This window comes from Suncus etruscus, chromosome 10 (genome assembly GCF_024139225.1).
Source record: "Suncus etruscus isolate mSunEtr1 chromosome 10, mSunEtr1.pri.cur, whole genome shotgun sequence".
Taxonomy (NCBI): domain Eukaryota; kingdom Metazoa; phylum Chordata; class Mammalia; order Eulipotyphla; family Soricidae; genus Suncus; species Suncus etruscus.
The window spans coordinates 82,179,468-82,205,457 of NC_064857.1; the positions used below are offsets into that span (position 1 = coordinate 82,179,468).

At 43.3% G+C, this 25,990-nt stretch overlaps 1 protein-coding gene across 1 annotated transcript in view; it reads right to left on the reverse strand.

The window, feature by feature from the left end:
- KATNAL2 (katanin catalytic subunit A1 like 2) overlaps positions 1 to 25,990 on the reverse strand; it is a 90,521-nt gene that overhangs the window by 22,082 nt on the left and 42,449 nt on the right. Inside the window, exons 2-11 of the mRNA XM_049781560.1 lie at positions 25,690 to 25,760; positions 21,726 to 21,892; positions 20,154 to 20,196; positions 18,409 to 18,526; positions 16,029 to 16,127; positions 14,461 to 14,559; positions 14,163 to 14,240; positions 4,567 to 4,665; positions 1,777 to 1,840; positions 1,476 to 1,594 (exon numbers count right to left, since the gene is read on the reverse strand). Of these exons, the coding sequence (XP_049637517.1) occupies positions 1,476 to 1,594; positions 1,777 to 1,840; positions 4,567 to 4,665; positions 14,163 to 14,240; positions 14,461 to 14,559; positions 16,029 to 16,127; positions 18,409 to 18,526; positions 20,154 to 20,196; positions 21,726 to 21,892; positions 25,690 to 25,760 (957 nt within the window). The remainder of the gene's footprint in view (positions 1 to 1,475; positions 1,595 to 1,776; positions 1,841 to 4,566; positions 4,666 to 14,162; positions 14,241 to 14,460; positions 14,560 to 16,028; positions 16,128 to 18,408; positions 18,527 to 20,153; positions 20,197 to 21,725; positions 21,893 to 25,689; positions 25,761 to 25,990) is intronic.

Sequence of the window (25,990 nt, forward strand, 5' to 3'; positions counted from 1 at the left end):
AGTAAGCCCTGGCAGAGCCAGGTATAGCCCCCAAACAAAACAAAGCAAATTCAGGAACTATCAAAATGTATTCTTGTGCTTAGGTAAGTCCTGTCTCTGGAGTCATAATAAAGTATTTCTTTGAGCATCTTGCAGTGTCTTGAGCTACTCTAGCCTCCACCTCTCTCCATGAGACTCAGTGAATCTAAACCGATTGGGCCAGGGACTTGTCACCATCATCTTGTTGCTCAGCACAAAGAAATGGGATGCCTACACAAATGTTTGCATGATAATAAATATTCCTTTAGTTGGATTTCAGCTCATTGAACTTCTGCTGACAAGAAATCATGTGGAACCCACAAAGTCAGAAGCAGCTAAATTCAAGTCCCACCTTTTACCTGCCACTGAGTCAGGCACAAGGTGAAGAACAAAGAAACAAAAGATGTGCGTGAAGATTCCTTCCAATTGCAATCTTGAAGAATGGGAAGAGATTATAAAAGTGTGTAAGTTTGAAACATCTTGAGAACAACCTCAAAATCCTAAATAATAGGCTGCTTTAGGTAAATCAATTCTTTAAAAATATTCTGACCTTCCAATAGGTCAGAATACATTGAAAATGAGTCATCTGTAGGACTGTAATTGAGCAGAATATTTTAGTCTCTCCTTTTCAGAAAATATATAATATTTATATTCACTTAGTATTGATTACTTATCAGTCATCCTACAGAGTGCAATAGTTTAAGAGGATTTCTGAGAAGGACCCATCTCTCATAGAGGCATAAATCATAAACAGGTATTCTCTTAAGGAGACTGAAGGTACTGTCAAGTTTTCCCATACCGAATATACCAGAGGCTCTGAGGGCAATCGTGTAAACATGGAAGCAATCTCTTAAGGGAAGAAGAAATCTGACAGGCAGAAAATTTGCACAGAGTTTCTGAAAGGGTAATAAAGTTTTCAATTTTTTGGTTGTCCCATAGAATTAGCTAATCAAGTTGTTAGCACATAACAGCAATCTTTCATTAAATATCAACTGAATATACTGCACATAACTTAATACTAAATGCTTCTTGAATAAAAGAAAATAGGCCTTTTCAGGGACTTGGTCCAGTTTCCATGCCTGGCTTGCATGAGTCAAAGCAAGGTGGTTCCTTACCAAAGGAAGGGAAACAGTTTTGCTGAAGGCAAGGTGAAAAAGAACCACTGAGACTATTTAACTCATTTTTCGGACTTTTGATAATCAAACTCCAGGTCAAAATCTAACATCTATCACCTAAAAATAATGAAGTTCTAACACCATTTTTTATTTTGTTATTGGTGTCTGCCAGATCCTATTGCACTGTATTTTATTTGCTTATTCATCTATTTATGTATGTATATATGTATTTCTGTGGTGCTGAAGGTGTAACCCAGGGCCTCACACACGCAAGGCAAGCATGCTATCACAAAGTTCTCCAGCTGAAACTTACTGTCAAACACCAGATCTCAGAATTCCTACCCGAACAAGTTTTTCTGAGTCCCCTCTCCACTTGCTGACAATGGTGGAGGCAGAAATGTTAAAGAACGTGGTCTTGCATTCCGTGGCCACTGCTTTGGCCAGCAGTGTCTTTCCTGTACCTGGAGACACAGATGGGTAAGGACAGGGTGAGTGGCCTTCAAACATCTCTACTCCCAGACCAAAGCCAGCCTCACCCCACAAACAGGGAAAAGGTGAGCAGACACATTATCTCCTATCCTGGAGACATGGGGCATCTCAACCTCTTCAACCACCCTTCCAACACCAAGACCCACACCCTTACCTGGAGGGCCATACAGCAGCAGTCCTTTCCAAGGGGAGAGAATCCCCGTGAAGAGCTGCGGGTACTATGGGGACAAGGACTAAGGGTGAGATTCACTCAGTTCTTCCTCCTGCACCACCTAACTTGGGCTCTACTAATGAAGCCAGAGATAAAATAACACAACTCAGAGCAGCAGCTCTTCTTGGCTTTTTGGTTGCCTCAAAGGAGCATTCCCAACTAACTAGGTGCCTAGAACCATGGGGTGCTCAGGGTGGAACCCACAGCTTCCACACACCAAGCCTGCACTTATTTACACCAACTCCAGGTCTTCCTCATTTTTATCTCCAGCTGCTTCTATATAGATCTTGTTTCTCCTAATTTTACTCTCTTGTCTGATAGTATGATAGCATGAGTCCATTATTATAACTCTTTAAGAGAATTCTTACCTGTTTGTTTATTAGTTTGGGGAGTGGGCTATACCCTGTGGTGCTCAGGGACTTTTTCTGGCCCTGTGCTTAGGAGAGATCCCTGGTGGTGCCTGAGGGACCATATGCAGTGCCAGGAATCAAACAGAGCAGCTACATATAGGGTAGCCCTGTATTATCTTTCCAGCCCTCAAGAAAGGAAAGTATGGTACTTTTTTCTCTATCACAGGGGTAATTGTTTCCACATGTACAATGTCATTTCCCCTGAGTTCTCTGCATCTGGGGATCACTTAGGTGCTCTATAGCAGAGATAAGCTATAAGCTAATCACCAAATAAAGGTGCATCTAAATAAATTACAAAGCCATGGTGAAGCCTCTTTTAGAAGATGGGCATGTCCCATGCAAAATGCTCTAAGGGACTCCAAATCCAGAGTGGGCATGTTTGGGGACCAAGATTCAAATTCAAACAGTCTGGGAGATAGGGGAAAGGGAAGACATAGGGTTGGTAGACAATAACAGAGAAGAGAAAGAAGTAAAACGTTTTAACCAGTTCTTAGTTTCTTGCTGATAAATAAGGCAGAGCTTGGCATTATACACAGAGCTTGTATTGTGTGGACAGCTCACCCAGTTTTCACTAAGGTGTCCAATCTGCTTAGGAAGTCTTGTACTAAAGACCCTCTCCAAAGAGATGGGAATCAAATTTCTACTGATCCTGAACATCAGACGTACCCCTGTGTCTGACCATAAGTGGGCCATTTTCATTGGGAGAATATAAATAATCAATCAACTGAAAAAAAAAAACACAACAAAAACTATATTCATGTTGGTTACTATACAACTGAAACTCAATCATGAACAACTTTGTAGCTGTGTATCTCATAATTCAATAAACTTTTATTTTAAAAACAATCTTAAGAAACAGTTAAAAAGTAGTATGGTGAGTCTCATATTTTATTAAGGAGAAGGGGAGAAAGATGGCAGGAATAGGGGGGGGGCCTGTGATTAGTGTGATGACGCTAAAATATAGGTGGTGGGTGTATTGAGACATATAAAAGAATAAAGCTGAACCCTCCAAATTTTATAGTATTATAAACTAATGACAAATATGTTATATTTAAAACATAAGGAATTGTGTTTTAAGAATCATACAACAGCAACAAGAAGAAGAAATGAATTGAGCTTTCCCCTTGAAATAAAAGCACCCAAAGATCAAACACTTCATGGACTCAATAAGAGATCACTCACAAAAATCAACTTGCAATCCTGAATGGAGGAAATTGGCCACAAGTTATGTGCGCCTCCCCCTTTCAAAGATCTCCACCAACTGAATCTGATCTTGGCCTTGTGACTCTGGCCAATGGCACATTACCAAGAATGAGAGAAGAGACACTGGACATACCCATTATGGGACATAAACTGCTTCCTGAGGTCTGTAATCGTGTGATCTAGATGAGTCTCACCTGCTGGAGATGAGAGGCCCATGGAGGAGACCCCAGAGGTCATGGCCTCCCCACCTTTCTCAGACAACGCTGACACCCAGGCCTGTGAGGGAGCCCAGATAATGTCACAGCAAAAGAGATGAGCCAACGTAGCTGAGCCCAAGCCAAATTGCAAACAAATACATCATTGCTGATGGATAAGCTTGGGCAGGTGAGACTCATGCGTCACACTGACAGTCTTAGAGAGATTTGTCTCCCCATTTTCAATCTGTTGGGTGAGTCATTCAGTACAGAGACTTGTCAGTAAGCCACTATGGGTGCAGATAGTTCCACAGATACTGCTCTGGGAGTGAATATCTAGTGTCTAATCAGTCCCAGAAGAAGCTAAGCCCTGGAAGAAAGGGACAGAAGCAAAGCAGCTCTAGTGAGAGGCCATCTCTGCAGGGTTTCTATGACAAGAAGCATCATTTGAGGGACCAGGGAGATAGCTCTGTGGGCTGGAACACATGCTTTGCATGTGAAAGTCCTGGGTCCAATCCCTGGCATAAGGGGTATCCCTGAGCACCACAGAAATGACCACCAACCCCTAGATGGAAAGTAGTCCCTGAGCACCATTATGTGTTCCCACCCAATCACACACACATACAAATAAGGACAACTTTGAAGCGAACTAATTTGAATCCATCTATATAATCATATCATATACATTCATATTTGAGCTTAAATGACTCTTAGAACAGACGTCTGCCTAGAACTAATGGGGCTCGTTTCCAGACTGCCTAGACTTGAAAGGACAATGCTGGACATGCCAGTATTATGGCACAGGCACAACCCTGACTGGTGGACAGAACTCCATCCCTCCCTTCTCTTCCTGTTGGGTCCATGACATACTGCTTGTTCAGTGGGTAATAAACAGAAATGCCCCCCTGGAGGCTTCCCGGCCTTACCTTTATAGGATACACAACAGCTTCTTTGACTAACTGCTTGGCGGCACTGAGTCCAATAATGTCATTCCACTTTATGTTTGGATTATGAAGATAAATGTCCTGCAATGCACGTTTGATCATTTTGTTAAAACTAATGTTTTCCTCCACCTCCACCACCGGCGTAATAAACATAGGAGCCAGCAGAATAGCTGAGTTACAAGAGAATATAAAGTGTGGGTGATAAAACTTTTCATATTAGATCTACGTTTATATACACATTGTAATTTTGGGCTCAATTGCCAAAGGGATGCCATAAAAATATTCAGTGATTTTCCTTGAAAGAGTTACCAATGATATAACAGGGTGGTACCACGGGGCCTGGAGAGAGGTCCCCGAATCTGCCCATGATGGACCACACCTGTCCTCGATGAATAACCAACCTCACTGATTTACGACCACAATCGAAGAAGCCACAGAAGATGCCTTCAAATTACACCACTCTGAAGCTGCTCCTAGCTGATGCCTGGCCCCCTCTCTTACTCCTTGATCTCACAAACACTCTCTTAATTTGTTGCGTAAGAGAGATAATGCTCCTCGGAAACCAATTTCTCTTTTCTCCCTAGTGATCACTCCCTCCTTCCAGCAGGAGCAATTGCTTCTACAAGATTTGAGGATGCTGACAAGCAAGCAAAAAATGCAGTTTCCCCTTTTCGTAGTGGAGCCCTGTAACAACCATCCAGGGCAATCAATTAAGGTGGCTTTCTTGATAACTCATTTACACCTTCCAAACTTCAATTTCACAGGATGCTCTGAACAATCACTCTGGGGGCCCTTCTCAGCAGGAGCCAGTTTCAAGCAAACTGAGTGTCTAGAGCAATATATAATATATTTATAATATATATATTATATATATATATTATATATATATAATATATAATATATATAATATATATATTTATATATATAATATTTATAATTTATATATATAATATAAATATAATATATAATATTATATATATATTTAATTTATAATATTTAATTAATAAATTTTAATATTTAATATTATTTATTTAATTTATAATATTTTTTTTTAATTTTTTTTTTATTTAAACACCTTGATTACATACATGATTGTGTTTGGGTTTCAGTCATAAAAGGAACACCACCCATCACCAGTGCAACATTCCCATCACCCAAGTCCCAAATCACCCTCCTCCCCACCCAACCCCCGCCTGTACCCTAAACAGGCTCTACATTTCCCTCATACATTCTCAATATTAGGACAGGGGCCGGGTAGGTGGCGCTGGAGGTAAGGTGTCTGCCTTGCAAGCGCTAGCCAAGGAAGGACCGCGGTTCGATCCCCCGGCATCCCATATGGTCCCCCCCAAGCCAGGGGCGATTTCTGAGCACATAGCCAGGAGTAACCCCTGAGCGTCAAACGGGTGTGGCCCAAAAAAACCAAAAAAAAAAAAACCAAAAAAAAAAAAAAATATTAGGACAGTTCAAAATGTAGTTATTTCTCTAACTAAACTCATCACTCTTTGTGGTGAGCTTCCTGAGGTGAGCTGGAACTTCCAGCTCTTTTCTCTTTTGTGTCTGAAAATTATTATTACAAGGGTGTCTTTCATTTTTCTTAAAACCCATAGATGAGTGAGACCATTCTGCGTTTTTCTCTCTCTCTCTGACTTATTTCACTCAGCATAATAGATTCCATGTACATCCATGTATAGGAAAATTTCATGACTTCATCTCTCCTGACAGCTGCATAATATTCCATTGTGTATATGTACCACAGTTTCTTTAGCCATTCATCTGTTGAAGGGCATCTTGGTTGTTTCCAGAGTCTTGCTATGGTAAATAGAGCTGCAATGAATATAGGTGTAAGGAAGGGGTTTTTGTATTGTATTTTTGTGTTCCTAGGGTATATTCCTAGGAGTGGTATAGCTGGATCGTATGGGAGCTCGATTTCCAGTTTTTGGAGGAATCTCCATATCGCTTTCCATAAAGGTTGAACTAGACAGCATTCCCACCAGCAGTGGATAAGAGTTCCTTTCTCTCCACATCCCCGCCAACACTGTTTATTCTCATTCTTTGTGATGTGTGCCATTCTCTGGGGTGTGAGGTGGTATCTCATCGTTGTTTTGATTTGCATCTCCCTGATGATTAGTGATGTGGAACATTTTTTCATGTGTCTTTTGGCCATGCGTATTTCTTCTTTGTCAAAGTGTCTGTTCATTTCTTCTCCCCATTTTTTGATGGGGTTAGATGTTTTTTTCTTGTAAAGTTCTGTCAGTGCCTTGTATATTTTGGAGATTAGCCCCTTATCTGATGGGTATTGGGTGAATAGTTTCTCCCACTCAGTGGGTGGCTCTTGTATCCTGGGCACTATTTCCTTTGAGGTGCAGAAGCTTCTCAGCTTAATATATTCCCATCTGTTAATCTCTGCTTTCACTTGCTTGGAGAGTGCAGTTTCCTCCTTGAAGATGCCTGTAATGTCCTGGAGTGTTTTGCCTATGTGCTGTTCTATATATCTTATGGTTTTGGGGCTGATATCGAGGTCTTTAATCCATTTGGATTTTACCTTTGTACATGATGTTAGCTGGGGGTCTAAGTTTAATTTTTTGCAAGTGGCTATCCAATTGTGCCAACACCACTTGTTGAAGAGGCTTTCCCTGCTCCATTTAGGATTTCCTGCTCCTTTATCAAAAATTAGATGGTTGTATCTCTGGGGAACATTTTCTGAGTATTCAAGCCTATTCCACTGATCTGAGGACCTATCCTTATTCCAATACCATGCTGTTTTGATAACTGTTGCTTTGTAGTACAGTTTAAAGTTGGGAAAAGTAATTCCTCCCATATTCTTTTTCCCAATGATTGCTTTAGCTATTCGAGGGTGTTTATTGTTCCAAATGAATTTCAAAAGTGTTTGATCCACTTCTTTGAAGAATGTCATGGGTATCTTTAGAGGGATGGCATTAAATCTGTATAATGCCTTGGGGAGTATTGACATTTTGATGATGTTAATCCTGCCAATCCATGAGCAGGGTATGTGTTTCCATTTCCGTGTGTCCTCTCTTATTTCTTGGAGCAGAGTTTTATAGTTTTCTTTGTATAGGTCCTTCACATATTTAGTCAAGTTGATTCCAAGATATTTGAGTTTGTGTGGTACTATTGTGAATGGGGTTGTTTTCTTAATGTCCATTTCTTCTTTATTACTGTTGGTGTATAGAAAGGCCATTGATTTTTGTGTGTTAATTTTGTAGCCTGCCACCTTGCTATATGAGTCTATTGTTTCTAGAAGCTTTTTGATAGAGTCTTTAGGGTTTTCTAAGTAGAGTATCATGTCATCTGCAAACAGTGAGAGCTTGACTTCTTCCTTTCCTATCTGGATTCCCTTGATATCCTTTTCTTGCCTAATCGCTATAGCAAGTACTTCCAGTGCTATGTTGAATAGGAGTGGTGAGAGAGGACAGCCTTGTTTTGTGCCAGAATTTAGAGGGAAGGCTTTCAGTTTTTCTCCATTGAGGATAATATTTGCCACTGGCTTGTGGTAGATGGCCTTCACTATATTGAGAAAGGTTCCCTCCATTCCCATCTTGCTGAGAGTTTTGATCAAGAATGGGTGTTGGACCTTATCAAATGCTTTCTCTGCATCTATTGATATGATCATGTGGTTTTTATTTTTCTTGTTATTGATGTTGTGTATTATGTTGATAGATTTACGGATGTTAAACCAGCCTTGCATTCCTGGGATGAAACCTACTTGATCGTAGTGGATGATCTTCTTAATGAGGCATTGAATCCTATTTGCCAGGATTTTGTTGAGGATCTTTGCATCTGCATTCATCAGTGATATTGGTCTGTAATTTTCTTTTTTGGTAGCGTCTCTGTCTGGTTTAGGTATCAAGGTGATGTTGGCTTCATAAAAGCTATTTGGAAGTGTTTCTGTTTGTTCAATTTCATGAAAGAGTCTTGCCAAGATTGGCAGTAGTTCCTCTTGGAAAGTTTGATAGAATTCATTAGTGAATCCATCTGGACCTGGGCTTTTGTTTTTCGGCAGACATTTGATTACTGTTTTAATTTCATCAATGGTGATGGGGGTGTTTAGATATGCTACATCCTCTTCCTTCAACCGTGGAAGATTATAAGAGTCCAAGAATTTATCCATTTCTTCCAGGTTCTCATTTTTAGTGGCGTAGAGTTTTTCAAAGTAGTTTCTGATTACCCTTTGAATCTCTGTCATATCAGTAGTGATCTCTCCTTTTTCATTCCTGATACGAGTTATCAAGTTTCTCTCTCTCTCTTTCTTTGTTAGGTTTGCCAGTGGTCTATCAATCTTGTTTATTTTTTCAAAGAACCAACTTCTGCTTTCGTTGATCTTTCGGATTGTTTTTTGAGTTTCCACTTCGTTGATTTCTGCTCTCAGCTTTGTTATTTCCTTCTGTCTTCCTGTTCTTGGGTCCTTTTGTTGAGCATTTTCTAGTTCTATTAGCTGTGTCATTAAGCTACTCAGGTAAGCTCCTTCTTCCTTCCTGATGTGTGCTTGCAAAGCTATAAATTTTCCTCTCAGTACTGCTTTTGCTGTGTCCCATAAGTTCTGAGAGTTTGTGTCTTTATTGTCATTTGTTTCCAGGAACCTTTTTATTTCCTCCTTGATTTCATCTCGGACCCACTGGTTATTGAGCATGAGGCTGTTTAACTTCCAGGTGTTAAAGTGTTTCTTCTGAGTCCCTTTGGAGTTCACAAATAATTTCAGAGCCTTGTGGTCAGCGAAGGTAGTCTGCAAAATTTCTATCCTCTTGATCTTATGGAGGTATGTTTTATGTGCCAGCATGTAGTCTATCCTGGAGAATGTCCCATGTACATTGGAGAAGAATGTGTATCCAGGTTTCTGGGGATGGAGTGTCCTATATATATCCACTAGGCCTCTTTCTTCCATTTCTCTCCTCAGGTCTAGTATATTCTTGTTGGGTTTCAGTCTGGTTGACCTGTCCAGTGTTGACAAAGCCGTGTTTAGGTCCCCCACAATTATTGTGTTGTTGTTGATATTATTTTTCAGATTTGTCAGCAGTTGTATTAAATATTTTGCTGGCCCCTCATTCGGTGCATATATGTTTAGGAGAGTGAATTCTTCCTGCTCTACGTACCCCTTGATTAATATAAAATGTCCATCTTTGTCCCTTACAACCTTCCTGAGTATAAAGTTTGCATTATCTGATATTAGTATGGCCACTCCAGCTTTTTTATGGGTGTTGTTTGCTTGGATAACTTTTCTCCAGCCTTTTATTTTGAGTCTATGTTTGTTCTGACTATTCAGGTGCGTTTCTTGTAGGCAGCAGAAGGTTGGATTGAGTTTTTTGATCCATTTAGCCACTCTGTGTCTCTTAACTGGTGCATTTAGTCCATTGACGTTGAGAGAAAGAATTGTCCTGGGATTTAACGCCATCTTTATTTCAAAATTTGGTGTGTCTTTTGGGTAGTCTTGTCTTAGATTAGGTCTTTCAGTTTTTCTCTTAAGACTGGTTTTGTGTCTGTGAAGTTTCTGAGCTGTTTTTTGTCTGTGAAACCATGTATTCTTCCATCAAACCGGAAAGTGAGTTTTGCTGGGTATAGTATTCTGGGTGAAGCATTCATTTCATTCAGTCTTGTCACAATATCCCACCACTGCTTTCTGGCATTGAGCGTTTCTGGTGACAGGTCTGCTGTAAATCTCAGGGAAGCTTGCTTGAACATGATTTCCCCTTTTGATCTTGCTGTTTTCAGAATTCTGTCTCTATCTGTGGGATTTGTCATTGTGACTAGGATGTGTCTTGGGGTGGTTTTTCTGGGGTCTCTTTTGGTTGGTACTCTTCGGGCATGCAGGATTTGATCACATATATTCTTTAGCTCTGGGAGTTTCTCTTTAATGATGTTCTTGACCATTGATTCTTCCTGGAAATTTTCTTCCTGGGTCTCTGGGACTCCAATGATTCTTAAGTTGTTTCTGTTGATCTTATCATAGACTTCTATTTTCGTCTGTTCCCATTCTTTGACTAATTTTTCCATTGTCTGCTCATTTGCTTTAAGTTTTTTGTCCAATCTCTCCTGCTGTATGGAATTGTTATGTATCTCATCTTCCACAGCACCAAGTCTATTCTCAGCTTCTGATACCCTGTCCCAGAGCTTATCCATTTTGTCATTCACTTCGTTTACTGAGTTTTTCAGGCCTGTTAGTTGACATGTTATTTCAGTTTGGAGTTTTGTCATTTCTGCCTTCATATTTTCTTGGTTCTTATTAGTGTTCTGTTCAACTCGATCCATGGTTTCTTGGAGTCTGTTGAGCACCTTCCATATTGCTAGTCTAAAGTCCTTATCTGAGAGGTTGATTAGTTGTTCAGTCATTATCTGGTCCTCAGAATTGTCATCTTCATTCTCTATGTCTGATGCTGGCCTGCGCTGTTTCCCCATTGTCACATTTGTATTGTGGGTTTTTCTACGTGTTGTGGTGGTATTCATTGTCTATATGATGTAGGCAGCACACTCCTCTGGCTCCTCCCTTTCTGGATGGGCTGACTTGCCTCTAAGGGAGGGGAGTCCTCCGTGGATGAAGCCTCACACTGGGTCAAATCTTAGGCCCGAGCATGTAACAGAGAAGACAGTCCAGAGAGAAATGTTTGCTTCTGTGATATAGCGCTGTTCTTAGTGTGATTTTTCCTTCTTGTTGCAATGGAGTTCTTTCCTTAGAAAGAGTGCAGGGCCGCGTAGCGAAGCGGAGCGGCCGTGCTCCTCTGAGCCTCTTTTTGCCCCACTCGCAAGAGTTTCACGCAAGAGGACAGTAGACAGACATAGACAGGTCACACTCACAGTCTTTCACAGCTGAGCCCCACTGGGCCGGTGTACTTTCGCGGATTTTCCCCGCCTGGTGTCACACACAGGGAGCCAGCTTTTGCCTAATTTATAATATTTAATTAATAAATTTTAATATTTAATTAATAAATATATATATTTAAGCCTCCTTTGCAAATCATTATGAATGGCAGAACAATCTAGAAACTTTTTTTATATATATTTAATTTTTCATTGGTAATGGATAGGAATGTAGCTCCATGGTAAAGTCCATGCTTTGCATATATGAGGCCCAGTCTTCAAATACAAATGATAAAGTAGGGGCCAGAGCTATAGTCCAGTGGGTGAGGTGCTTGCCTTGCATGTGGCGGACCCAGATTCAATCTTCAGCATCTCATATGTTTCCCTGAGCCCCGCCAGGAGTGACCACTGAGCTCAGAGTCATGTACATAGTTCAAAATATGAATATATATTTTTCTTTGTTTGGGGGCCACAAGCAGCATTATTTAAGGCTTACTCCTGGCTCTTTACTCAGTAGTCATTGCTGGAGGCGCTTGGGGCTCATATGGGATACAGGGATTGAACCCAGGTGGGCCATTTGTAAAGTAAGTACTCTACCTACCATACTATATCTCCAGCCTTAAATATAGATATATTTTTGAGATGCCAGTGACATATAAAGCATTCCTGTCCCTCGGCTTTCCAGCACTCTCTACAATGTTAACACATTCTACTAGAGACAAGTGCTTTTGCCTGTGCATTTGACTATTCATGAACCATTCCTGGCTGGAAAGAGAAAGTCCTGTCTTCTCATCACTGGAAAACCCATCCAGGAATGTTCCACAGATTGCACATTCCTTGCAGGCATGAAGCCACAGCTCATGCGGAGGGTGATCCAGGCAGGATCCCTGCTATGTGGGATCCCTAAGGTTACAGAAGGATTTGACTTTGAGCACCCTGCAGTCATGTATGTGTTGGCTCCACAGCTGAAATATGCAACAATTAAAGGACAGGGGAGGTGTGATAAATTAACAGAAACAATCTCAAGAGAATCTACTATCCATAGCCCAGTTTTCACTCATTACATGGTAAGCCTCCCTTTCTATGAAAAGAAAGAGAGGCTTCATCTTTCTTGAGATTTGAAGCATCCATAGACAACAGCCAGACTTCTTGCCTAAGTTCCACCTGTTCACACTTCATTTCCCAATTGGAAGTTCCTCCTTCTATCCATCATGAATCCTCTTTTGGAAGTAGTGAGATCCTCTGCCCTGTAAGGCATTCAAGCAAAGGCAGCTGACAGATTCTCTACGGCCAACCCAGACTACAGTAAGAAAGACTACAGGCATCAATTCAAGCTACTCTTCTATAACTCTGTCCCCACTAGACAGGTCAGCCCTCTGAAAAGAAAAATTTTTGTGGGTCTGAGAAACATATTTTTCCTCAGTTTTCTCCCCCCTCCCTTTGTCACAGCCTGACTTGATCCCAGCCATGTCCCTGTCTCCACATTGTTGGGCCCCTGCCACCATCCTATCATCAGAACAAACTATGAAAAATCCACAGGTGATGCCACTGTCTCCGCAGACCCTATTGCATGATGCCCTTCCCAGGAGCCTGGCTTTCCCTCCAAGCCTGATGCCCACTGCTTACATCTTCTAGACCAGGGGTCCTCAAACTTTTTAAAACAGGGGGCCAGTTCACTGTCCCTCAGACGATTGGAGGGTCTGACTATAGTAAAAACAAAACCTATGAACGAATTCTTATGCACACTGAATATATCTTATTTTGCAATGAAGAAACAAAACATACAAATACAATATGTGGCCCGCGGGCCATAATTTGAGGACCACTGTTAGACTCTTTAGAAACATTAGCACATGCCCTGTGAGATTTCAGGTACCCTCCACCTCTTCACCCTATGCACCCATGACTCCTTGCTGCATATCCCATTTCCTATTGCTTCCCCCACCATGGACACAAATACCCTCCCTTTCTGCTCTCCCTTGCAACCACTCCTTGAACAAGAGGCAAGGCACCCGCATGGGCAAGGACTATGTGGGGACTTCTCCTCCTTGTCTCCAACCCAGCCCTAACAAGCCCCCAAAGGCTGGCAGTGGGTCAACTGTTCCCTCAAGGGTGTGAGTTTTGCTGCATCTCCATGAAACAGCTCCTGAGCCCCAGCGCCCTTCAATCAAGTCCATTAAATCTGATGTCAATGCAAAGGGAGCAGCCTCCTGGAGCTCAGCTCTCTTTGGTCCTAGTCCCAGGTAAGCAGCTCAGAGGCACACAGCTCGGGGAGAGGAGGATCTGGACATCTCATGCAGCCAGCCAATTCCATCGTTAACCATTGCCCCCCTAGAGCCTGGAAGAGTCAAGCTGGGGAAGTCCCTGGTTCAGAGCAGCCCCTGGAAGGCTCTTTCCAAGGATCCCTTCATTTCCCGCACAGTTCCTCCTTCCAGGGTTGAACCTGTCCCCTGCCCCTTTAGCCCCCAACCCCAGCTTGCCTCTCCCTGTTCACCCACCCTTCACCTGCCCCTTCCTTTCTAAATCTTCCTCTCTTTCGAATTCCTTGGGCCCTCTCTAGTGATAGTGGGCTTTTTATATTGCAATTTCATGATTCTATCATTTATTTATCATGCATTATTGTGCCTCTAAACAATCTGAGTGCCTCTGCAAGTGGGGGTACTTTATAAATAAATGATCATATTTATTGCTATTAATAAAAGCAGCAGCCCGCAGTGCTCCGGGAGCCCCAGTTGCGCCCGTAAATTTGTGAATTGAACAGCAGATCTTACCCGGCTCACCACGGCTGCCAGTTCTCGCATCTCACTGTTCATGCCAATGAAAGCACTCAGAGGTTTCAAAAGCCGCTCCTGAGAAGGGGAACAGGGGTGATGAGGGGTGATGGTGCTTGCATGAGACCAACATCGCTTCGCTCGCTTAGGGAGGACAAGGAACTCAGGACTCATGACACCGAGGGTGGTAGCAGCTGTGACCTTCAACTTGCTCTCAAGATCTCTCTGGACTCAACATCCTGTTTCTGCTGGTGGTGCTTAGATGCATATGCGAGGATGGCTCCTCCTGGCCACTCACCGAGGGGTCAGGGTTACAGTTGAAGCTGTTCAGCTCAAGCTCACTGCTTGTTCCTTTGATGGCATCTGTGATCAGCCCCCGGAAGTCAATGATTCGGCCCTGAAAGGAAGGACTGTTGTTTATAAGCTCCCGACACACAAGGCAGACCCGCCACAATCGTTTCAGCCTCATAAATGCCAGACACATTTATGTCCCTTCTGGTATGTGGACAAACTTAAAAGAAGCTTCAGAATTAGAAGACCCACAAGGGGCTGGAGTGATAGCACAGTGGTGAAGCGTTTGTCTTGCACGCAGCCAGCACAGGACAGACCCCCGTTCGAATCCCGGCATCCCATATGGTCCCCGAGCCTGCCAGAAATGAATTTTGAAAGCAAAGCCAAGAGTAACCCCGGTGTGACCCAAAATAAAAACAAAAACAAAATAAAAAGGGAAAGAAAAATGGAAAAGACCTGCAATCATAACAAACAAAATGAGTTTTTCCTCAAGTTGGGGACACTCTACAGAGAAGCTGTAAATGGCTGGAGAAATAGAAGATGGGTCAAGAGCTTGTTTTGCAGGTAGCTGACCTAAAATCAGTCCCAGCACCATGTATGGGACCATGATCACTACTCTTGATCTCATGAAACCACCCATCAGGAAAGACTCCTCAGCCTGCAGGTGGAACCATATTTCCAATGGATTCTCCACCACTCTCGGGAGAAAACACCCTCGATAACCTATGTGAGAATGATTTCCAATTCTTCAAACACTACTGCCCGTGGGATGGGGGGAAAGCATCCTGATTTAGGCCAGAGAAGCTAAAAGGCTCACTCAGGCCATACAATTAACTAGTGACTCAAGAGCCATGATTCCAACCTAAATCTCCATCTCCCACACTCTGTCCAATGCCACTCTACAGTCCCTAAAAGCAGCAGGAAGAAGAGAGACTGCTTGCAAATAGGAGTAAGGCTGGCCACTCAGCTGGGGGCTCCAAGACATGTTGGGCCCTAGACTGAGGTTGCTTTTATGTCATTGGTATAACGTGGAACATGCATTCTGATTTTTCCCACTTCACAGATGCTTTGAGAAATGAGGCAATAGGCCCAGAGCCACATTGCTGGAAAGGTCTAAGCTAAGTCTATACCTATATCCACCAGCTTTGGATCTGGCACCTTAAGGAATGACAAGGCTACTTGATATTTGTCCACTTATTTATTTTGATTTGGGATCCACACCCCAAAGCACATAGTTTAGTCCTGGCTGTGCTTGGGATCATTGCTGGTAGACTCAGGGGATCATATGGGGTATTAGGGATTGAATCTGGGTCAACTATAGGCAAGACATGTGTACTCTCTGTTCAGCCCCAGAAAAGAAAATGTGTAGCCAAATTCCTCCAAAGATTCAAGAGTCTCTGTCCTGGGACCTGAGCAAAAACTTCCATCCAGTCATTAATGAGGGGGAGAAGAGGTTGGGAAGGGAGAGGATGGAGAGGAGAAGATGAGAGAGAATGATGAAGAGAAGGGAAAGGAGAAGGGATGAGGGGAGAAGAGCTGGATGTCCCCCTTTCCCTGGCTTCACAGCATACTCACTCTGTGCGCTCTGCCGGTGTCTTCAGCGGTGCCCTTGCGGATTCCTGACACAGACAAGCCAAAATGTGTGTTCTCTGTTGATGTGTTGCTGACACACTCCTGGAGAGAGTGAAGGACAGTGGGATGTCAGCCAGCTGGGTGCCATCGATAGCACAGCATGTTCCAGGTTCCACTCAGCAGGATTCAGTCCCAGTGTGGCTGGGCCACTGTGGTGCAGACAGAGCAGACAGTGTTTCTGCCTGCCTCTCACCTCAGTCTTTCCCTGCTAAGCAGAAGTGTCTTTCTTTTCTTTTTTTTTCTGGGCCCCACCCAGTGATGCTCAGGGGTTACTCCTGACTATGTGCTCAAAAATCGTTCCTGGCTTGGGGGGAACCATATGGGATGTCAAGGGATCGAACCGTGGTCCATCCTAGGCTAGTGCTGGCAAGGCAGATGCCTTACTGCTCTGGCCCCATCTTTTCTTTCTCTTTCTTACTACTTTCTTCCTTCTTTCTTTTTCTTTCTTTGTCCTTTCTTTCTTTTCTTCCTTCTTCCCTTCTTCCATCCCTCCCTACTTCTTTCTTTTTTTCTTTCATTCATTCTTTCTATTTTCTCTCAACTTTCTCAACCCTCCCTCCTTCCATTCCTTTCTTCCTTCCTTTCCACTCCTCCTTCCCTCCCTCCCTTCCATTTTAAGATGTTTGTGTTTTAAGTGATAGCACAGCGGTAGGACATTTGCAATCAGCTGACCCAGAATAGACCTGGATTTGATCCTGGCATGCCATGTGTTCCCCCAAGCCAGGAGCCATTTCTGAGCCATAGTCAAAAATAACCCCTGAGCATCACCAGGTGTGGCCCCAAAACAAACAAAAAAAAAAAAAAAACAGATGTTTGTGTTTTAAGATTTACTGGTGGTATTCAGGGCTTACTCATAGCTCTGCACTCAGAGATCATTTTGGATAGGCTCAGGGAACTATATATAGGATTCCAGGGATTGAACACAGGTTGGCATGTGCACTGCAGATGCACTACCCACTGTACTCTTTCCCCCAATCCCTCCAGCTCATTCCTTTCTATTCCTTTCCATCCTCCCACTATTTCTACGGTTCTCTCCCTTCCTTCTGGTGCATCTTGTCCTAAAGCAGGGTATAGTGGCTTTTGGGAGCCGTGGTCCATCCTAGGCTAGTGCTGGCAAGGCAGATGCCTTATTGCTCTGGCCCCATCTTTTCTTTCTCTTTCTTAGTCCTTTCTTCCTTCTTCCCTCCCTCCTTCCTTCTTTCTTTTTCTCTTTCTTCCTTTCATTCATTCTTTCTATTTTCTCTCAACTTTCTCAACCCTCCCTCCTTCCATTCCTTTCTTCCTTCCTTTCCACTCCTTCCCTCCCTCCCTTCCATTTTAAGATGTTTGTGTATTAAGGGACTGGAGTGATAGCACAGCAGTAGGGCATTTGCAATCAGCTGACCCAGGATGGACCTGGATTCGATCCTGGCATGCCATGTGTTCCCCCAAGCCAGGAGCCATTTCTGAGCCATAGTCAAGAATAACCCCTGAGCATCACCAGGTGTGGCCCCAAAACAAACAATCAAAAAAAAAAAAGATGTTTGTGTTTTAAAATTTACTGGTGGTATTCAGGGCTTACTCTTAGCTCTGCACTCAGAGATCACTTTGGATAGGCTCAGGGGACTATATAGGATTCCAGGGATTGAACCTAGGTTGGCATGTGCACTGCAGATGCACTACCCACTGTACTCTCTCCCCCAATCCCTCCAGCTCATTCCTTTCTATCCCTTTCCATCCTCCCACTATTTCTACGGTTCTCTCCCTTCCTTCTGGTGCATCTTGTCCTAAAGCAGGGTATACTGGCTTTTGGGAGCCAGGGGCCAGGATTCACCCATTTGGCTGTCATCTCCTGACCCCCAGTAAAACCTAGGATGGCTGTGGTGTGGACCAGCAGTAGCCCTCAGAGGAAGCAGTGTGAGACGCTGAGAGCCGTTTTACTGAGTGCTCACCCTCTGTGTCTGGGAACCAGTAATGGGACGCAACTCCACCTGCCATCTCAAATAAAGAAGGGAGTGTGGCAACAGAAAATCCCCTGCTCCAATGAGTGGACCCCAATTGCCCCCTCCAGGCTCACCTCACTTAGCCTCAGAGAGAGGCTGGAAAAGCAGGGAGCCCTCTGCTCCCAACCAAGTTAAGAAGCTAAGGGGGATGTTGGCAAATCTTGAATTTAATGAAATCCTTAAAATAAAAATAATAAAAGCAAAGGGTTCTGCACAGGAAGTGGCACTTGCACTGCAGGAACCCACAATGGCTGTGATACTAGTTCTGATCCCAGGCACTACATAGGGTCTTCTAGCCCTAACATGGAGTCACTCCTGAGCACAGAGCCAAGTGTCCTCACCTCTTTAGGATGCTCCTTTAAGGGATGTCTGGGGTCCCCTGCCTTCCCCATCATGGGTTTGGACCTCGGTCGCTGATGGTGGATTTTAGGAAGGTTTTGATAACTGTCATTCACGGTCCTACAGGAGAGAATAGAGACTTTGGAGGAAATCAATGGCCAGTGGGTCCAAGGAAATTAAACGCAGATCAGGCCTGGGGCAGGCAGGAGTGCGACTGTGTCCTGGGGAAGGTTTGGTTGCTGCTTAGGCTACTGGCTCTTTTCCTCCCTCTCTCAATCTTATTCCAGTTTCCCGTCCAGTTGCCCCCAAAGCTGCTAGTTTTGTTGACTATCTGAATGGTTGTATGGCCCCTCCAGACTCCCACTTTGGCTTTCATGATCATCCTGAGTGGTACAAATCCTAAAACTGTCCCCTTCTCAGTAGCTGCTTCCTTGTGCCTGCAGCATTTCCAAATAGGCTCTGACAAGAGCAATGGCATGGGGAGTGAGGAAGAGGAGAACGAGGAGGACACTTGGCAAGTGTATGTGGGGATAAAGAGACAAGGGATCTGCTGCCAGATGCTATAAATCCCTAGCTTTGAAAAGCTGAGATAAAAAAAAAATGAGCCTTGGGCCAGAGCCATAGCACAGCAATAAGGCGTTTGCCTTGCATACGCCCAACACAGGACGAACCCAGGTTCGAATCCTGGCATCCCATATGGTCCCCCGAGCATGCCAGGAGTGACTTCTGAGCGCAGAGGAGGCGTAACCCCGAGCCTCACAGGGTGTGACCCCAAAACAAAAAATAAATAAATAAACAAATATATGATAAATAAATAAACACATAAATAATATGAGGCAAAGACAAGGAGGGTGAAACAAAGACTTGGTTATCCCAAGACAGGTCAGCTCATGGAATCTGGGATAGCACCAAGAAATTTCTGGGATGACTGAGGGGGAAAAAAGAATATTTGGGACCAGAGCAATGACATAGTGGTACAACGTTTGCCTTGCAAGTGGATGATCCACGACAGACCCGGGTTCAATACCCAGCACCCTATATGGTCCCCCAAGCCTGCCATGAGCGATTTCTGAATGCAGAGTCAGAAGTAACCCCTGAGTTCCACCAGGTGTGACCCAAAAACCAAAAGCCAAAAGTCAAAAAAATAAATAAAGAATATTTGTGGGGCCGGGAAGGTGGCGCTAGAGGTAAGTTGTCTGTCTTGCAAGCGCTAGCGTAGGATGGACTGCGGTTCGATCCTCTGGTATCCCATATGGTCCCCCCAAGCCAGGGGCGATTTCTGAGCACACAGCCAGGAGTAACCCCTGAGCGTCACCGGGTGTGGCCCAAAAAAAAAAAAGGAATATTTGTTAAATATTGTTCAATTGCTCATTATGAGCCAGGGACTCACTACAAGTCAGAAAATGGCTCCAACCTTGTTTGTTGTAAGTGATGGCATTTGGGTTTTTCTTCATTTGTTTTGGAGGGTTGTGGTTTGGGCCACACCCAGTGGTGCTCAGAGGCTCTGTGCTCCTCCAAAGTGACCCTGGTAGTGCTGGGGATCAAACCAGGCTTTGGGTGTATGTAAGGCAAGTGTCTGAACCCCGAATTTATCTCCCCAGCCAAGCCTGGTACTGAAGCACCGAGGTCACAGGATTTGAGTCTGGTATTGAAGATGACCATGGAGCTACGCTGGAGAATCTTCTGGAAAGGGATCCCGTACACGCCTGAAGCTGAGTTCATCCAGATGAATTACCATTCACTTTACCTTCTGGCCTTCCTTCCACTTCTTGGTGGTAAATTATTATCTGCTGCAATGAAAACAAACATGGAAGGGAAAGGAAAAGTTTGAATTTTCAAGAAAAGGTCCTTTTTTGTCCCCCTCCCCCATTTATGTTCATTCTTCCCTTTACCTTATTCTTGAAATCTGTGCCTTGGCCTTTTAGAACCAAGATTCTCAGTTATTCTCATAAAGAGAGAAAAATAAAAGTACCAGGGAACAAGAGACCAATGTGCTTCCCAAGCATCTCCACATAGAGAAAGACCCCAAGGGCCTTAGAAATAAAGCACTCTCAGATCGTAACTGGAAGCAACTTTGGTTGCAGCTGGCTTTACTGTCCAATCCCATTATCAAGAACTTCAGACTATTCTGCTGCACTATGGGGCACCCCAAAAGAGCAGCATGAGCCTGATAGGAACACTGGCTGCTATTCTCTGCTATTCACTTTCAAATAAAAATATATTATCCTGGGGCACACAGGTAGGGCATTTGCCTTGTACGAAGCCAACCCGAGTTGGATCCCAGCATCCCATATGGCCTCCAAGCCTACCAAGAATAACCCCTGAGCACAGCTGGGTGTGAACCCAAAACAAAAACAAGCCAGCAAACATAAAACCACATCACCCTACATGGCAGGCAAAGGCATCAGAAGAACCATCTGGAAATAAGATGGGGACAGGATCAAGGACCAACTGTGGTGGGCCTGTGGCTAGGGATCAGCCCTTCCTCTACAGATCTAACAATCCATCCAACCACCCAGGCCTGCCAAAGACTGAAGCCTTATCTGGAAAGGAAGCTCAGACAAAATACCTTTCTCGGATCCCTTCTAGCTCGGAAACACAGCGCTGGCTATGTTAAATTGATGTTCCTTTTGGTTTCCTGGTCCCTATATAAAATGTTAACGTCTGTGGCTTAACAAGCACTTGGTAAACAAGACGATGATCTCCCTTGGCTTATAATTACTTCCCCCACTTCCAGGCTTCTAAGTCAATGTTGCTACAACAAAGACAGGGCCGGCCCCTTAGCGCTTTTCTCAAGCCTGCCCCCTTCACTGGGTCTTTGCAGTCTATTGATCATGAACTGGATTGATGGCTTTCAAAAGCTTTTCATTATCTATACATGAGCTATTAGCTTCCCCAATACTCATTTTCACATTCTTTTTCAAGAGAGATAATAGGACTTCCTAACAAGAAAAATACATGTCATGTATCCTCTTCCAACTGTTCCTTTCTTCTCAAAAGAAATGAGAGTCATGCTGTTGTTCTAGAAACTAACTTTCAACCTATAATACTTGAGAGGTCTTTCTTTCTCTGCCCAAGATACACAAGCTCAGGCCACCCACTGCCAGCCTGGACATTTGTGTCCAGACATGCTGCAGCAGTGGTCTGCACTGGCTCTATGGAGCTTCTATGTTCTCTACTCAATCATCTACCCTATGGTCTACTTTATCAACAACTCTATTGCCTACTCTTCCATGCCATGGAAAGAGGTGCCATCTTGTCTGGAAATGCAATGAATCTTAAAGATGTGATACCGCCTTATTTTTTAAGAGCCATGTACCTGTATCTGATGCCTTTTTGACAATTTTGGGGTACTTCTGAAATTTTACAAAATAATAGCTCTCGTATTCCATCAAAATTGTTTCAAGATCAACATTGTCGCAGACTTCATAGTGTCGTAACCCCAGTTTTGTTTCTTTTTCCAAGGCATTGGCTGCATCAATGTAGCTGCACATTTCAAGGAAGAAGACAAATTAACTCTAGGTAAGAAGGATCACTACAAAATAGTGACAGGCCACAAGAAACTTGCCCCAAAGAGTAAGATGCTCTTGAAGAGTAAATTAGATATATATATTAGAATAGATGAGGTCTGCCTGCAGAGTAAGACCTTCATGTATATCCAAATATTATCCTTTAAAGTATTGCTTCAGGATGCTACCTAGTTATTCTAATAATATCTTTAGTGTTAAAACATTTTTTGGAAGTACTTGAAAGTCAAGTTAATAAGGATGGTAGAGCCAGAGAGATAGCATGGAAGTAAGGCATTTGCCTTTCATGCAGAAGGACTGTGGTTCGAATCCTGGCATCCCATATGGTCCCCTGTGCCTGCCAGCAGCGATTTCTGAGCGTAGAGCCAGGAGTAACCCCTGAACGCTGCCGGGTGTGACCAAAAGAGAAAAATAAATAAATAAGGGTGGTAGAGAATACAGGGGACAGGTCAAAGTGCATGCCTTGCAGGCAACCAACCTTGGTTCAATCCCCTATACTGCTTATGATCCCCCAAGAACCATCAGGAGTGATCCCTGACCAAAGAGCCAAGAGTCAGTCCTGATCACAAGTGTAGCCCTATCTCACTCTCCCAAAAAAAAAAAACCGGAATAAATAAACTAATAAATCTTTTTGTTGTTGTTGTTGTTGTGGCTTTTCGGTCACACTTGGCAGTGCTCAGGGGTTATTTCTGACTCCAGGCTCAGAAATTGCTCCTGGAAGGCACGGGGGACCATATGGGACGCCGGGATTTGAACCGATGACCTCCTGCATGAAAAGCAAATGCCTTACTTACCTCCATGCTATCTCTCCGGCCCCCTAATAAAATCTTATGTTATATCTTTACTCTTACCAAAAATGGGTATTTGACTGAAGTCAAATATACATAAGGAAGGTATCTCACAGTGATTTGATTTAAAAATTATTAAACTTTTTATTTTTAAATGTTATTGATTAAAATGAAATTTTATTAATTAAAATTATGTCATCAACATGTTGGTGACACCAATCAATGTACCCACTGGAGGTACTCAGCTAGCCCTTTACTCAGTCAGGTGTTACTGCAACTAAGGAACACTCTTTTGTTCATTGATTGGTTTTGTTGTTGTGTTTTTTTGTTTTTCACTTTTTTGGAGTATTAGAGATCAAATACAGGTCCTGTAAAAAGCAGCTCCCCTGGCTTCTTCATTGGCATCTTTATTTGGCCTTGACTATAGAAACAAGGAGCTTCTGGTTGAGGCTGGTCCTTTGTCACTGCAGCTGACATGGTGATGCCTTCCTAGGGGGCTAAGCATAGTCCATTGCTCTTACTCCTCCCCCCACTGAAGACTCAGTGGCAGGGCTCAGGCATGGAAGTTACACACCTGTGCTGCCCTCCCAGGACTAGTTTAAACAGGGTCACTGTGAGGTGTAGACCCTTAAAATCTTCCAGGAACTAGAAGAGCTGCAAAAAAGATTAATATTGGGGCCAGCGTGATGGCGCTAGAGGTACGGTGCCTGCCATGCCTGCACTAGCCTAGGATGGACCACAGTTCGATCCCCCGGTGTCCCATATGGTCCCCCAAGACAGGAGCGATTTCTGAGCGCATAGCCAGGAGTAACCCCTGAGTGTTACCAGGTGTGGCCCAAAAACCAAAAGAAAAAAGAAAGATTAATATTAGCTCTGACAGTGTGTCCCCCAGTCCCAGGTTAGCTGTCACGCTCAGTCTTAGATTGGATGGTACAGGAAATATTGCCCATCACTCAAAATTCCACCCTGCTCACCTTATAGACCAGGGGTCTTAAACTTGCGGCCCTCCGTACAACATTTTGTGGCCCGTGGCTGGCCTTCAAATATCACAGTATTCGCGATTATTCGCTTACCGAATATTCACTATAAAAAATCGCATTAGTAAGAAGAAATTTGCATTAAATCCCGAGCGGGGTATGCGAATGTTTAATGCGATCTTTTTCTTACTAATGCGATTTTTATTGCGATTATTCGGTAAGCGAAACCCCTTATGTGGCCCTGCCTCACCCCGACTTTGCCTCCCGTGGCCCCCAGGTAAATTGAGTTTGAGACACCTGGCTTCTGGGGTTTGGACAAACACACAGTATAGAGGGTTGTAGGCCTCATACTCCTCAGCGTCTGGTCAGGGCAATGGTGGAACTGCTTCTTCAAGTTTCTCTGACACTCTGGAGACTTGAAAGAGGTCTAAGCTTTGTCAAGCTGACAGGAAGAGCTGCTGCGGGATGTTCTTAACTATGGAAGTGACAGAACAGGAAGAGGAGAGAACCACAAAGAACAAGACACAGCAGCAGAGTAGGGGTGGGGTGGGATCCTAGGAGAAGTTAGGGTCCTAGGAAAGGCATGTAAAATATGACAAGGACCCGGGAGCCTCCACCATTAGACTCCCCAAAGCACCACATTGGGTGTTCACCTTAGCATCCCTGTGTACCAAGTGCCTTTCTCTGCTTATTACAGCTTCTTAGGCAGAGGCAAGGTCCAAGTCCACATTCTTCCCTATGGCTCTTTCACTCAACCTTGATAAAGATCCACAATGACCTATCCTCTTTGCTAAATTCTTAGCTTTTCATTCAAGCTAGGTGGTCTTGTTCTGACAGAAATATGTACTTTGAAATGCCTAGAAAGTTGACGTTTCCTCTAAGTCCCTTTACCAGAGGTTGAAGTCGTTGACTTTGCATGGATTCTAGTTGCAAAGAGCCATCTTGTGGTGAGAAGAGAAATGCATCATCTGTAGAGAAACTCGTGTGTGTGTGTGTGTGTGTGTGTGTGTGTGTGTGTGTGTGTGTGTGTAAACTTTGGGCGTGTGTGTGTGAGAGAGAAAAAGAGGGAAGAGAGAGAACACCATACTGACTTTTTTCATAGTTCTTTATTATTCATTTTCCTGAAATACAAAATATATTTAATAGGGCTAGAGAGACAGCTCAGCAGGATGAATTTGCACACTTTGCATACAGGAGGTCCTGGTTCTAGATCTCCACACATGTTCCCATATGTACAGTTTGAGAGCAGCCTTCAAACAAAAGTCAGGAATAACCTCTGAGCACCACCAATAAGTAAAAAAAAACAAACAAAAAAAAAAAAACCGGTAAGTAATGATCAGGAATTACCGAGATAAATGGTAAATGTTAAATCTTGCATTCTAATCATCCTGCTTGCTAGCAAGGTGCTCAACATCTAGATTCAAATAATATTTACAGGGCTGTGGACCTGTAAGGGGATTTAAGTTTCCTAAGAGTCTGCCTGCAAACATAACATTTCTTTGAATGTTCCACTAAAAACTAGTCCCTATAAAATAAACTGAGGAGGGGACAGGCTCCCAAAGCCTGGGGAAGAGCTATTCTAAGAGTAATGTCTAGTAGCCCAGGGCAAAGAGTGCAAGCTCAAGACTGAAAATTTGATCCCCAGCCCCACTTGAAAGCAATCCCAGCAAGTTTTGTTGTTTGGGATCCACATCTAAACACACAGATCTTGGAGGCACAGCAGTCAAATGGGGTGGGGAAAGAAAGAAAGAAACTTAAAAAGGAATAAATAATTTTAAGTAAATAAAAATTAAAATCCAGTAAATTGTATTTAAGTAAAAATGATTTGGTTTTGGCTGGAGCTCTGAGGGCTTGCAAGGCAAGTGCTCTACTACTAAGGACATCTCCAGCCCTAGTAACTGCTTCTAAAGGCACATGTCTGGAAAAGGAGAGGTCACAGAAAGAGAAGTACCATATTTAGATGATTTGCAGCTATTTGTAACATCACCTACCCTTCTTGTGTTAAGTAATGCAAAATCAGAATGAGAAGATTTTTCCTCCGTGCTTCCATCCTCATCTCGCACTGTGAACAAAGAGGAATATTTAGACAGGGGACAATATTTTTGAAGCAAAACACTTCTTTCTTCTCAGAGCTGTTTTAATTGTAAATGGAAGGTGGGATGACTTGAATGAGGACAACACTTGTCCTGCTAACTTCTTCCTGCCCAGCTTTGGCTTGCTATAAAATACAGCATACTCTGACTCTGAGTTATGGGAAGTGAGGCAAAAGATAAACTCTGAGCCAGAAATCAG